This window comes from Myxine glutinosa, chromosome 5 (assembly GCF_964187855.1).
Source record: "Myxine glutinosa chromosome 5, kmMyxGlut1.1, whole genome shotgun sequence".
NCBI lineage: Eukaryota > Metazoa > Chordata > Myxini > Myxiniformes > Myxinidae > Myxine > Myxine glutinosa.
In genome coordinates, this window is record NC_136265.1 from 15,947,793 (window position 1) to 15,963,440 (window position 15,648).

Genomic DNA, 15,648 nt, shown 5'->3' on the forward strand with positions numbered 1-15,648 from the left:
TGAATTTTGATTTGAAATGAAGAGATTGGGGAGCAAATCGAAAACAACCTTCTAAAGAAGAAGAAGAAAAGTGTGTTATAAAATACAACAGAATATACCACTTCAGGGGAAAGTTCAAACATTTTAAAACTAAACAGTGAAAACTTTCTTGGGAAATTCCCTAAATGAGGGCATGAAGGATTCCTAAGGGGGATTAAGGAAATCCAGCACAGGTTCAGAAGCAGGAACAGAAGAATAGAAGATTGACAGCCAGGAGAGCAGAGAGCGAAGGAACAGGCAGGTGTATAAGCAAGTGTGTTAGTACGGGAGGAGAGGTCTACTTTTTAAATTCTTCGTTAATATGTTTTTTTGAAGGTTAGGTGAAAGTGGATCAGAGGAAGAAGGATAAAGTTGAAGAAGTATGGTGAAAACTGGAATTGGAAAGGTGTCGGCTAGAGAGGATTGAGTTATGAAGGAAGGAGAGAAAAAATACGGGTGGGGCGAAACACGTGGTCGAAAAACGAACGAACACTGAAGAAGGAAATTAGAATTTTTAAAATTTAATTAAGCCTTTAAACAAAGGGTAAGATGTTCGGGCAAAGGGTAAGATGTACGGGGTGAAAAAAAGACTGGAAAAAACAGTGAGAGAATGAAAGTAAATGGACCACAACCGACCGCCGAGAGGAGACAAGAAAGTCTCAAGGCCTGGAAAACCAGGCCTGAAAAATGCGGCAGGAACCATCCGATGATTATACACAGGTATGCACGATTTACACCGATATCTAACAAGAAACACACAGTCGGCACTCACACCATAAAATAAAAATACAGTTTTGACAAAAATCCTTGATCCCCATCCAGAACATCCCCCCCCCAAAAAAATCCCCCATCCAAAACCTTGATATTTTCTACCCCCACTAATTTCACCCCAAATCCACTTTTTTGAAATCCCAACTTCTGTCCTGGAAGTCCTTGGTGTCCTTGTGATTTATACTTCTCCCACCCCCTCCCCCCTTCCCACGCCTCCTCCCCCCAAGCCCTCTCCCTCCCACATATCTCCCTGCTCTAAAATGTTGTGTTTGTGTGCTTCCCCTTCTCTCCCCATCTTGTCTTCCGCTCCCTCTTTTTATATATTTTGTTTGTCTGGTTGATTTGTTTACGAAATTAATGTTAGCTTTTTCACGAGCCTCGATTCACTATCCAAAAAAAAAAAAAAAAAAATACAAATGGCAAACATTCTTAACTTTGGTAGCGTGGAGAACTTGGTAAAACACACGACTGCCGGCAAAACCGGTAGCGGAAGTCCCGATAGTTATATTAATTTAGTTATAGTTATAAGTGATAAGTAGTTATAGTTACTAGGGCATGCCCGTACTATATCTATATCTAAAATTATATCCCCCCCCGCCCCCTCTATTTACATGAAATGGTTTGGTCCAAAGCGAACGGCTTGCGAGTGGTGACAATCCCCCCCCTCTATTTACATGCAATGGTTTGGTCCAAAGCGAACGGCTTCCGGAGTTTGGTAAAGAAATCGCCATCGCGTGCACAAACGCGCAGGAAAGCGAATGAAACGCAAATTCGTTTTTATTAGTTGTAAAACATAGTTTAACGCCAACATAGTTTGCAAACGTGAAATAAATGAATACGCTCTCAAATGTGCCATCCGAGGCAGAGTGTGCCCGCCACGTTCGGCACACGCGATCGTTCGCTGCTCTCTGATTGGTTGAATCGTTTTTTGGACATAGCTCGGTAAGTAATTGTCCGATTAATATGAAACCTTGAAAAGGCACATCCTCGGGTCCCCAGCAATATACCTGGCAAGTTAAAAGTATATCGGACCCGTGGTTGTCGAGAAACAGCGGTCACAGACAAACAAACGTACAGACAGAGATTACTGGAATTATAGATAGATAAGTTATAAGTTATATTCATATAACGATAGTTATAAGTTATATTAATATAACTATTGACATAATGAAAGCAAATTGCACAAAAAGGGCCAATAAAATAGCACATTTTTAGCAGACGCGGCACCTCCCACAGCGCCCAATGCATGCAGGTGGGAAAGCAGGCCTTTGTTTGTCAATTGATGTACTTTTTAAAGGAAGGAAATAAATGAAATATACTCAGGAGGAGGGAGCAGGGGGTGTTCCATCTGTAATAAAAAAGGCATTTGTAATTTTAATTTAAAAAATGACATCCACTGTGATAACTAGAACGCCACTCAGTAGAGCGAGCGCATACTCCCACCGTGGGTGGCCGCTGTTGAGCCCTATCTTCCAAAAGTAAAAAATCCTTCAAAAAATTCCTGGATCCGCAATAATATCCTGAGCTTCACCAAAAATTAATCAATTCTTCCTTATCCCAAGGGCAATCATCCCACCAACTTTCATCCAAATCCGTTCAGAACTTTTCCAGATATCTTGTTCACAAACACACGAACATACGAACACACATATGCACACACACATGGACGGACACGATCGAATGCATTACTCCCTAGCGGGAGTAAAAAGACAATTACACCACTTGCGACTGTATTGCCAGAGTTTCCAAACATCGTGCTTGCTTTTATGGCGTTATTTCGCGAGTGTCTATATACACCACACAGCCAGACAAAACAGTGGTGAACAAATGAGCCTTTATTTAATATGTAATACTATATCGATTTCCCACTCTCCTTTTTAAATACCAGAACTTTTATAATGTACTTTAATTCGTCCGTGAGAGGCCATTGTGGAAAATCACATCATATAATGCATCAAATCATTTGAAGCCCCTAATTTGAAAACGATAGCAGCTACAATAGTGATGTAAACAACGATTTGTAGGTATGAAGACCAGACATTCGATGATGTGAGTGAGGAGAGTGAAAACATAAATTTTGAGCGCATAATTGTGCAGAAACTGTTGCGGCCTGTTCCAAGGAAAGGCGTTTTTGAGCAGGCTGAAAAAGCACAAGACCCCTGTGAGGGATAGGGGACTAACCAAGGATAAAGCCTGTTTTTGTTTAAATAAAACAAGGCCGGTTATTGTCTTCAAAAAGGGTGTTTCAACACACACAAACACCCAGTTTTCATTCGTGCACACCCTTGGAGTTCAAGAAATGTGCATGCAGAGAATGGGTCCATTAGGTTTCATGGTTTTGGAGTTATGGAGGAGACACACACACACACACACACACACACACACACCACACCACACCACACTGCTTTTTATTTTTTTATTTATTATTATTATTATAGATAAACTCCTGATATTAAAAGTGGATGTTTTTTTTCCTCTCTTCATGGAATTTTATTTTCCTGCATGCCCTTCTCATTAAACTTTGAATTTTTATTTTAACATGTTTTATCATCAAAGGTTTCACCTTTTTAAAATATATATTGATTTCTGTTTAATCTCCAGCTTGACAACGTGGTTTGCAATGATCGGTGGTTCGTGAAGGTCATTGACTTTGGCTTCGCTAGAATTTGCAAGCCATATGAAAAACTTAATACCTACTGTGGCACACCTGCATATATGGCACCAGAGATCTTCAACAGGGTGAAATATGAAGGTCCCCCAGCCGACGTGTGGGCACTCGGCATTCTGTCCACAAAATTATTTGTTGGATGCAAAGTTGATGTACGTCGTCTTTTTCAAGTGAGTATTGTTCATAATGGTGTGAAGGTCATTATCACAGAGACATGTGACCATCATTATAACATGCAAAGTTGCCCTTTGAACATAACTGCTCTAATTGTTGTTTTGAAAACATTTTTTTGTTGTTGAAAGTGTTCGGGAACTTATCGGTTGAAAGAATGGAGGAAGTGCTGTGGATAGCTTGAAAGAACTTGGCAGGAGGTAACAGAATGTGAATATTGTCGTGTCGATCCTGCAGTGAAGATCTCAAAGCGACGGATGACCAAACGAGCCTTAACTCCGAGGCGTACACCCAAAAATATGGCGGTGCTATCTCTTTGGCACACGCGGGGGAGAGATAACGAGGTCCCTACCTGAACCTACGGATGTGACGGGGGTTTATCCAAAACCATGAACACAGAACATGACAAACAATTGAAAATGCAACACTGATGAATTTAATGAAATAAAGGAAAGAATAGAAATGAACAGTGAGGTAAATTGAATATTTCTTAATGTGAGACGTCTCCACTCAGACACGAAAACAGACAGGGGAATGATAAAATAAAATGAAATAAAATCCCCCCTTTTGGCCGACACTCAGCTCTGGTCTCGAAGAGCACTTTGGTGGGGTCCGTCGACGAGAGGACCGCGCGTCGAAGTGCTCGAACAATGGCGCCGGTCAATCACGCGAGCACACCGAGCTATGCAGCAGGCAGCCAAACATGTCAGCGCTCAATCCTGGGCCAGCCAGCACAACACGGTCCCCAGCTCCCCCAAAGAACTATTTAAAAAAAAAAAAAAAAAAACACCTTTAGAGGCCATTTTTCCCCGCAAGCGGGGGTTGACCTTTTTCGGGGACTGTGGTTGTTGTTGTTTTTCGGTCCCCTTTTTGAAGCAATGTTTTACGGCCGGATGCCCTTCCTGCCGCCAACCCTTTTTGTCGCCTTTTACGACAAGCAGGGAATTATCAGTAAACTGGTACTCAATTTGCCGACCTCGGAAGGATGACAGGCTGAGTCAACCCCCCTGGCGTTAATTCAGCGATCGACTGAGATTCGAACCCAGGATCCTAGGATCCTAAGCTGGCACCCTAGCTGCTAGCCCAACACCAGGGACTAAGAGCTATGATAAACAATATATATTCTGTGATTATCTTTTAATTAATGATAATAAAAATATATAAAAAGGAAAATAACTATTTCAAAATTACACCAAAAATGAATTACTTTACAAGATTAATAAGAGAAATGAACATTTCTTTTTCTGATGAAATCAAACATTTATTTGAAGAATACTTACACACTGATATTGGTGTTTATGATGTTGATATTGGTGTTTTTGTTATTGATTTGAGGAGAATATATGCGTGGGTTGTTCCTTTGAAAAACAAAAGGGATAATACTCTTATGTTTGCTTTCAGTAAAATATTTAGTGAAAGCCAAAGGAAACCAAAGAAGTTATGGACTGATGAGGAAGCAGAGTTCTATAACCAAGCATTTATGAAATTTCTTAAAGATAATGGTATTACATTATACAGCACCTTTAATGAAGGAAAGGCAGTTGTTATTGAGCGCTTTAATCGTACTTTGAAAGAGAGACTATATAAAAAATTCATACAACTTGGTTCTCAACAATGGGTATCTTTAATTCAGGACATTGTAGATAATTACAATAATACAGTTCATTCATCAACAAAATCAAAACCATCGGAAACATTTACAAAATTAGAATACGAAAAGGAGATTCATTTGAGGAATTCAAAGCTGGTGATATTGTAAGAATATACAGATGGAAAAGCCATTTTGAGAAAGGTTCTATAAAGAGATGGAATCATGAACTTTTTAAAATCGTTGATGCAATCGATACAGTTCCTTGGACCTACAAATTATATGATTTAAATGGAGAAGAAATCTTCGGATCATTTTATTCACAGGAATTACAAAAGACACAAGTGAGCAGATAATACCCTTGAAAGCAATACATTGGCGCTTCACAATCCTCTACTATACACCGCTATGAACACTCGAGGACCAAGTCCGGGGTGTATAGTAGGGGGCATCGGCTGAGGTATTAAAAATAATAAATGAACAATACTACATATAATGTGTGTAATGGGGGACGTTATTAGATCTGTAAACCCCAAACACAGAAGTCTTAACTGAATCGTCAGTCAAGGCTTAATTTTTGTTTGTTGGTGTGTGTGAATGAGTAATTATATAACAGGGAGCATAATCAACCCCAACCCGAACCAAACCCTAGCCTAACCCCAACCCGACCCCAACCCAACCCATCCCCAAACCTCACATTCAAAATCCCAACCCCAACCCCAACCATAAACCAACCCCAACCTCAACCCATCCCTAACCCTCATATTCAAAATCCCAAACCCAACCCTAACCCAACCCCAACCCTCACATTCAAAATCCCAACCCCAACCCGTACCCAACCCCAACCTATCCCAAACCCTCACATTCAAAATCCCAACCCCAACCCTAACCCAACCCCAACCCATCCCTAACCCTCACATTCAAAATCCCAACCCCAACCCTAACCCAACCCCAACCCATCCCTAACCCTCACATTCAAAATCCAAACCCCAACCCTAACCCAACCCATCCCCAACCCCAACTGTATATGTATATATATATATATATATATATATATATATATATATATATATATATATATATATATATATATATATATACATATATATATATATATTTTTATTATTATTTTTTTTAAAGAAGTTTTTTTCCCTCTTCTTACAATTCTGTCTTTCAAGGCTTTCAAGTTTGAAGAAGTAGAAATGGGGAGGAAGAATTATCCACCATTTTCTTCCGAGATCTCTCTTGATATTGCTGAAATATATGTAAAATAAATATATTACTTATTTAATATTGAATTAAATAACATATTGTCGCGCGAATCCCTCGGTTAATACTGTGGGCTCGCGGATGGCCAAACGGCCTTTAACGGAGGCGACGATCAATGACGGATTTGACTATGCGAGCACGGGAGGAAGAAGAAAGAGGAAGAAGCGGCGAGCTCTGACCTGACGCCCCGACGGCAGCCCTCGGTCCTGTAGGGAATGAACTCAAAATGGACACGGGGGTAAAATGTACAAGAAGGAAAGATTTATTATGGAACCCGATACAAACAACGCGGCGGAAGAACTAATTCTAAATTGGGATCCCGCACACCGCACTTCGACAACAGCACAGGGGAATGAATAAAATAAAAGAATTGTCGTGTTTTGCACATTTGTCTGTGCGAGCTTATCTGTCTGGCAGTGTAGCGTTGTCAGGAATCGTCCAGGCTCCGGTGTTCGCGTGAAGCAGGCCTCCGTCCGCCTCGTTCACGCCCTGCTAGGCCCCGAGCCACCCGCTCAGCGGCACGCCTCCCTTGTCCGCCACCGGTCGCATGCGAGGTCCTGTTTACTCGTAGCACCACGCCTTGCTCCATGCACCAAGCACCAAGAGCACCACGAAGAGCACCAAGACCAAGAGGACCAAGCACCAAGCTCAAGCACCAAGAGCACCACGAAGAACTCAGGGAAGACGACGACCACCACCAGGGAAGAACGCAGGGAAGAAGAACAGGAAAGCCTGCGAGTGAGTCGTCTTGTCACTTGCGGTCTGACGTCGATTCTCTCGCGTTACCAATCAGTCCCTCGCTTCTTTGTGGTCTTTTCTCGCCTTCTAACGTCACTGGCCCTTCCCCTCAAATCAATGACCTGCTTCGAAGTAGTGGTTTTGCGCCTTCCGCACTGATTGTCCGAATGTTTGCGCCTTCACACTGATTGTCCGAGAGTTCGCGCCTTCCGCACTGGTTGGCTGAGGTGTCCATGGTCGGAGGCCAATCAGTGTGCCGTTTCCTTCCACCCTCCTTTCACCAATCAGTGGCCAGCTCTTACCCCAGCCAATCACACGTTCCCTGGGCATGGCTCCAGCCTGTTGCACGATGTTTGTTGCTATGCCAGCTGGTGATGTGGCTGGCTGCGGCCCCATTGGTGGTACCCCGATCTGGCTTCCTGCCTCTTCTTCCTGTAGGTCCTATTGTGGTGGAGGGGAATTAACTAATGTGTGTACTAATAGATCTATCCAAGTGTCTATAGGATGTATTGCCATAAGGGACACTGGGTTGCTCACAGAGGGAATGACACACGAGGGAATTTTACCCATAATCCCTGAACTAATTAGCATGCCCCGCCCCCTCGTGGCGGGGACACAGATACAACTTATTCCGATATACGGCTAAACATATAACTTATTACAGGTAGATTCCCTATCACGACAGTCGAGTACCTGCCTATGCAGATCTACCTGGCTCTAGATATTCCTCGACCCCTAATTCATAACAATATATAATTTAATTTATTTCCAATCAACTGAACTTACCTTAAATAAGACATCATCCAACAAAGAACAATGTTCATTGGTTTCGAATCCAAAGATTATTCTTTATGTAATCCATAAGCAGAGTTTCTAAGATAGTAAGAGTCTCCAAGATAGACCCCACAGGCAGAGTCTCCAAAATAAAACCAGTTTTCAAAGTCTCCAAGGAAAAACAATTTTCCTGTTTTTCCCAAATTTAGTGAGTCTCCAAGGTAGGCTCCACATTTAGAACTATCTTGGCAGAACTCATCATATGTTTTTCTCAAATTTAGTGAGTCTCCAAGGTAGGTATTGAAACCATCCAGGCAGAACTCATCATATGTTTTTCTCAAATTTAGTTGGTCTCCAAGGTAGGTATTGAAACCATTGAGGCAGAACTCATAATATGTTTTTCCCAAATTTAGTGAGCCTCCAAGTTGGCTCCACATTTAGAACCACATCGGCAGAACTCATAATATGTTCTTCTCATAGACGCAGTTTGACTTCCCTATTTTTGGGGGGCAAGGGGTTAATGTAAATAATGGGTAACTTGGTCTGACTTCCAAAATTAGCGTTTGTTAGTGTGGTTACAGTGCACGTGAAATCACAAATACAGTTTACGTTCATTATTGTTACTCACGTTTAAATACGGGGTTTTTATCTTAATTGTAAACTACTGAAAAAATTAAGGTTGGGTCGTTGCCCATTGCTTTTACCGCAAGTTGTGGTAAAAGCAGTATTTTCATTTTGTATCTCAGATACAATTTCCTGTGAGAGAAAATAACAATGTATTAATTTAATACAAGATTATCATGTGCATAAATCAAATTGTAAATATTCAAAGAAACTCTAACCTCCATTGATAAGAGGTTTGAATCCAGTTCATCAATTTGAAGGTTTAGTTCCACACATGTTGTAGGATTCAAAGGAACTCCAAAATCATCCCACTCAAGCTCAGCACAGTTGTCCATTCTCAATAAAAGAAAAAATGTTTAAATTTAGCCTGTACTTCAATATAAGAATGGTGAGTGTGGTTTCCTTTGGAACTTTCCGGGCAAGCCTGGGCAAGCCTTAACTGGAAATGATGTAATAGTGGGTGGGGTTTATAAAAGTGGGTGGGGCTTTGAAGAAGTGTGCGGGGCTTTGAAGAAGTGGGCGGGGCTTCAGGAAAAGTGGGAGGGGCTTAGGAAAAAGCAGGCGGTGCTCAGAAAAAATTTGATATGTGGCTCAGGAGGGACTCAGACGAGATCATTAAGAGAGGTTTATCATTTGATCTCTGCTCAACAAAGATACTTGTACCAAGAACCAAGTTCCAACATATTGTTTGCCAATATTCTATATGGTCATGGGTGCCGTAAGAAAATTAAGCTATTCCCCAAAATAAAACAGACATTCGTTGGTTCTCTATATGAGTACAATAAAGTTATTGTTAAGATGGGGGAGGGAGGAAAGGGGGAGAAAAGGGGCTCAATTTGTTGAGAGAAGGGGTGTGAGTCAAATAGTTTTTCCCTTTTTTCCCATTGACTTCAATGTTAAATTTAAGGTGAGCAAGAACCTGCTTTTGCCTTACACTGATCTGATGTCGAAAAAAATGTCGTGCATCTGTAAGTCATCATTCATTATCTGTGTGCCAAGTTTGAACAACATCGGTAAATGCATCTCCGAGAGAAGGTTGAGGACCTGTTCAACATCCGGATTTTTTACAACTAAAATGGCTGCCAGTCGGCCATCTCTGATTGCATCTCGAAACAAAATGATGTCCATATGTATACCATCAGGTATTGTCTTTCTGCCAAGTATGAACAAAATTGGTCCATACATCTCCGACATATGGTTGCGGATTGACAGAAGAGACGCAATCCCTAAGCCCCCGTTTCAGACCAAGTCCAACAGGGGCGAGAAAAACGCTTCTGCACACTGGCCTTGAGGCTCGGTTTGCAAGCCACCATCTACAAATCCAATGGAGGAGACATAATTACTCATTTATGGAAAATGTTTTTTGAGTGCTACAAGTGCTCATCCGCCCTTTGTCAGGTGTTGTTGTTGGTCCTGGCAGGGCGTAACAGATCTGCTAGTTTGATGAGTGGAGGTTCTGCTGTATATTCTGGTTTGGACACGTGATCTATTTCCTTCTCCACTGTGGAATGAAACAAGTGATTGTTTCATCATTCACGTGAACTCTCTTTTGTAATTACTGTTCGTTACGTTTCATTTTGACTGCCAAATATTTGAGTTTTCACAAATATATTTAATAAACCAATCGACTTCATATTCATTGTTGAGTGAAGAGGGTTTGTTTTTCGGTCAACAAAGAAAACTTCTGTATTTCATCGCATATTTTATTTCATGAATCAAAATGTATTTTATTCGTTCAGAGTGAAGTCTTGGTCATTGCATCAAAGATTGATTGTTTGGAAGATGCTGATGCTTATTATGTAAATGCGAGTACAGTATTTGAGTGCGATGATGCTTTTGGATTCTGTCACGAATACATTTGTTTTGCTACTTCACAGTTGGATTACAACTATAACTGGGTGTTCAAGCTGCAACAATGTCCAGACAAACTATTGACTTCGCTTCTCACCGGGATGCTTTGGGTGAATCCCCAAAAAAGACTCACGATGAACGTGAGGATTTGATACTGTTTTAGACTATTTGATTTGCATGAACAAGTATGTTCACACATGCTGGGGTTGCTGACCTCCTGTTACTGTTGAGCACAATACTGTTGTTCACTTGTGAAGGTGTTTCCTGATCGTGTTTATATTTGATTCCAACACATTGTTTTGCAGAATATTTCAAAGCACGAGTGGTTCAAACAAAAAATCCATCTTTACAAACTTGTAAGGTAAGCAGCCGCCCTTTTGCACTCTTTTAATATCTTCTGTTCGTATTGTTTCTCCACAAAATGGAAGAGCAAATGATGTATAATGGAAGAGCATGTAAGAGCAAATGATAGAGAGCTTGAACTGACAATAGGGCAGCAGGGAAAGTAATGGACAAAATAAACATAAACTTCTAGTTCTGAGTCTGAGTGCGTTAGACTTTGATCCTCTTTCCAGTTTATCAAAGCTATGTTTTCAAACCAGATCCGTTGTGCCCTCTGCAGCGCCTTCACAAAGTATTCACACCCCTTGACTTTTTTCACATTTAGTTGCATTATAGCCTGAAGTTGAGATTTTTTCTCATTGATCTACACATAATAGCACATAATGTCAAAGTGGAATTTCTTTTCCGAAATTTTACATATTAATTAAAAATGAAAAGCTGAAATGTCTTGAGTAAATAAGTATTCAACCCCTTTGCAATGATGCTGCAAATTGAGCTCATGTGCATCCAATTGCCCTTGATCTTCCTTGAGATCTATCTATAATTTGATTGGAGTCCAGTTGTGGCCAATTTCATTGATTATACATGATTTCGAAAGAAACACACCTTCTATACAAGGTCCCAGAGTTGGCAGTGCATGTCAGAGCAGGAACTCCACCATGAAGTTCGAGGAACTGTCTGTAGAACTCTGAGATAGAATTGTGAGGAGGCATAGAACAAGAACGTGAAAGTCCTTGAGTGGCCCAGCCAAAGCCGAGACTTGAATCCCATTGAGAATCTGTGGAAAGACTTGAAGATTGTCCTTCATCAATGCTCTCATCCAACTTGAAAGACCTTGAGCAAATCTGCAAGGAAGAATGGGAGCAAGTCCCCAAATCCAGATGTGAAAAGCTGTTACAGACATACCCAAGAAGACTCAAAGCTGTAATCGCTGCCAAAAGTGCTTATACGAGGGTATTAACTCGGGATACTCAATATGAATGTAAATTAGATACCGTTGGACCCCGACATTCACGGTTGATAAAATGCGACCTGCTTCTACATTTGCGGCCCTGTGTCCCGCATATTCGCGGTTTTTGGGGGATGCAGAAAAATTTTCCCGCCCACACACGAACTGACTTTGTACTAAGTTGATTATCCCTTTTCACCTACGTGTAGGGATCCCAAGTTAATATTATTAGTATTTTATGTTTCAGGAAAAGCCTGGTTCACAGAGATGATTGCAAATTCTTCACATGGGGAGGGGTGGGAGGGGGGAAGAAGGTTATAGATGCGATATGACGTGGGGAGTAGGGTTGCTTGGTTTGTTACATAATTCTTTTGTCATTTATTTTTGATCGGGAACCGTGAGTGATTATTTAATTACCCATCTATTGTTTAGTTTGAAGTTTCCTGATTCCTTTAGTCCGCACAAGATTAATGTGTAATATATGGGGTGTAAGTCTTGCGCCGATCAGCGAGACTGGTTCATAAAATGAAAGTGAAAATGAACTTTTGTTTTGAATCTAAAATAAAGTGAAATTCCAACACAAGGCTGTGATACCAGTGTGGAGGAATAAAATATTCATATATATTGACAGTTGTTAATATTGTATCTCAATGTGATATTGTGTAAAGAAGTGCTTTGAACCATGCAGTCTGTCAAAGGCCGTGGAAACAAAAATATAAAGAGGCAAGTTATTGCCCACTGCTAAATTGGTATTTAAATATCCCTCATGTGCTTTCAAAACTGCAGCGTGAGCAAAGCCTTGGGGATGGCCCCCAAAGCGATGACAAGGCACCTGGGAGATATAACCTTTGTCTTGTAGTGAAAAGAATGTTGACCTGTTTTGGACAAGGAAGAGTGTTGACTTACCCTGGGTAAGTCACAAGAGTCAACTGACTGAGATTAATTTGTCAAAGAATGTTGACCTGTTTTGGCCCAAAACAATGACCCTATTCCCTTCTTTCCATGATAGTTATCTTTTGTAAATGTCGTGAGTGAATGAGAATGCTGAGCAGATGTGTCTTGGGGTCAGAAAGACGAAATGCTGAGCTCTCTGTTGATCTTTGAACAAGATTTGACTACATCAAAGGGGAAAAGATCTATTTAACGACCATGCTCCGAGAGAGAGAAAGAATTCATCTGAAGACGCAGGAGGAGAAGGAACTGGACATCAGAAGAAGCAAGACCAGAAGGGAGAAGGTTTCAAGCAACGTGTTAAATCTCAAGTTATTATTTTGTGGAACGAGTTTCCCTCTTAATTCGGAATAAACCTTGGCTCGAGTTGACGTACCAAGCTCGTTGAATCTGAGTTCCGTCTCAAGTTATTTACAGAACAAACCTTCAGGGTTCAGAAAAAGTTCCCTGACACCAGTAAATTTGAAATGATGAAATTTAAAGTCAACATTTATATTCGTAAGATAATACAGAATACCGTATCATCCTTCAAGCTTGTACATTTAAAACTGCAACTATTGCCGGGGTCATGACGGGCTTTGGGAATCGAGCAAGATCGCAGCACAAACGGCTCGTTTTCGATAAAGTAACACGACACTCGCAGCAAAAGAGGAAGCTAAACTTTTGGAATTGTATTTGTAAGAATTTAATAAAAACTACAATCATGTGCATTAGTGTTCGTAAAAACGTTGACATTTTCCCTGATGAAAAAACATTTCCCACCAGCTGCGCGCACATCACTTCTGAAAGCAACTTCCACGTGCCACGCGTAAAACCAGGTCCAGGCACTCTTAAACCATTTCCCATCAGATGTGCATGTCGAGGCTCGACCTTTTTACCCCATTTCCCCCCGGGTCGGAATGAGCCCCTTCTTGAGTCGGACAAAGATGTACAATACATTTATTCAGATACAAGACGATATACATGGCACCATGGTTCGCATTGGTTTCAGCTCCATGCAGCCGAACACCAATGACGACCCTGAATTTTAATTTGCATTCACTTTTATACATTTTCAGAGAACAGAGAGACCTTTATAATACACATGGAATCAAAAACATATCCTTTGTTTACGCTTTGTAGGCGGAGAGACTGAGCAAGGTCGAATAAGCTTGGTCAACAATCTCGCAAATTCCGACGTTTAGACGCGAGTTAAATGGGACACAGTTGTCTTGAGATTCCGGTGAACTCTTCCACATGCACATAACAGTTCGAAAAGCATCTTCCACTTGTCACGCATGAAACAGTTGTATGTGCGCATAAACCATCCCCCACCATCCCAATCGACATTTGCGTTTTTTTCACGAAACAAGTTTTCAATTCCATTCGCGGTTTGCTTCGACATTCCCGGCTTTTGTGGGCATATTCGAGATTTTTGATTTTCCCCTGTGAATCACGAACAGTCGGGAACCTGTCCCCCTTTTCCATCCATTTTAAATTCAGGCTGTAATGCAACAAAAAGTGAAAAAGTCAAGGGTTGAATACTTTCTGAAGGCACTGTATCTTTTCATCTTGGTTGTGTTTTTATGTAATTTTTACTGTTTTTAATCTTAACTTATTGTGGTGTTTTGTCCCTGGTGTTTGTCTAGGTAACTCACCAAGGAAAATATCGTTGTTTTTGATGGGTGATGACCTGAGATGATGGTGAGCAGCCAGCCTCCAGAGGTGCGAAAAGAGCAGGAGAACCTAAAAGACCCCAGGAACACAGAAGACCCCAAGGACCCAGAAGACTGCAAAGACTCGACAGACCCCAAGGACCCAAAAGCCGAAAAAGATCCCCGATATACACACACACACACACACACACACACACACACACACACATCCCCCCAACCTACACCCACACACACACACTCACAACCCCCCCCCCCCCCCCCCACACACACACACATATCCACAAACACGCACATCCCCTCCACCCCCAACACACACACACACACATACACATCCCTCCCCCCCCCCCACACATACACACACACATCCCCCCGACCCCCACCCACCCACCCACCCACACACACACACACCCATAAACCCCCCACCACCCCCCCACACACACACATATCCACACACACACACATCCCCCCTATGCCCCCCCCCCACACACACACACATATCCCCCCCACCCCCCACACAAATATCCACACACACACACACACACACACACACACACACACACACTGCCTTTTATTATTATAATAGAAGCATTGTTGTGAACTTTTGTTTGTGCCTTTATCAGAATGGGGACTGGGAGGTCATCTCCAAAATTGGACAAGGCGGACTTGGAAATGTCTACGAAGCAAAGAACATCAAGTCTGCAGTAGAGGTACAAACTTGTGGTATACTTTCTGTCTTCCTTTCACTTTCTGGGAGCTGGAACAGTTCGCGGGAGAGCGATATAGGACACGGTGGAGGGACACGACGGAGGGTACACGGAAGAAGGGAATGGGGAGATTCTCCTGAGTCTGAATTTGTCTCCTTCATTTCTGTTTCGATGTAAGATGCTTTTTCCTTTGACTTGCAGCTCCACTTCATTCCTGTGGAAGATTCCATCAAAGATGTAATTACAATGAACAAATCAGAACCGCACTCGATAGAGCGCCTACATTCACCAGGCCCATTGATAGGCCGGTTCGGACCTGAACCAAAATATAATTGGCTTGTTCTTGTCACCAAACCAACTCATCCATCAAACAAACAATAATGATGTCATGGACAGCACAATACTTGCGAAATACATGAAACAAATTTATCCTCAAAAATATTTTGGTTGTTGAATTAATTGACTTGATATTCAAGTCCTCTTCAAATTTCAAGTCAATCAGATGCAAATTGAGGATCTTAGAAATTCCACGTGAGTTGATCTTTGGCCTATGTTGACCTTTTAGTCTGTGTTGA

The 15,648-nt window shown here is 41.5% G+C and overlaps 2 protein-coding genes across 3 annotated transcripts in view; both read left to right on the forward strand.

Annotated features, from left to right (window-relative positions):
- The window catches only part of LOC137428774 (5'-AMP-activated protein kinase catalytic subunit alpha-1-like), a 44,222-nt gene extending 29,614 nt beyond the window's left edge, over positions 1-14,608 (forward strand). The window contains exons 5-8 of the mRNA XM_078777154.1: positions 3,391-3,627; positions 10,499-10,612; positions 10,778-10,833; positions 14,343-14,608. Of these exons, the coding sequence (XP_078633280.1) occupies positions 3,391-3,627; positions 10,499-10,612; positions 10,778-10,833; positions 14,343-14,346 (411 nt within the window). The 3' untranslated portion in view covers positions 14,347-14,608. The remainder of the gene's footprint in view (positions 1-3,390; positions 3,628-10,498; positions 10,613-10,777; positions 10,834-14,342) is intronic.
- Positions 14,609-14,933: 325 nt separating this feature from the next.
- LOC137428773 (uncharacterized) overlaps positions 14,934-15,648 on the forward strand; it is a 33,335-nt gene continuing 32,620 nt past the window's right edge. For both annotated transcript variants that reach the window (XM_078777155.1, XM_078777156.1), the window contains exon 1: positions 14,934-15,076. The gene's annotated coding sequence lies outside the window, so the exon portion shown is untranslated. The remainder of the gene's footprint in view (positions 15,077-15,648) is intronic.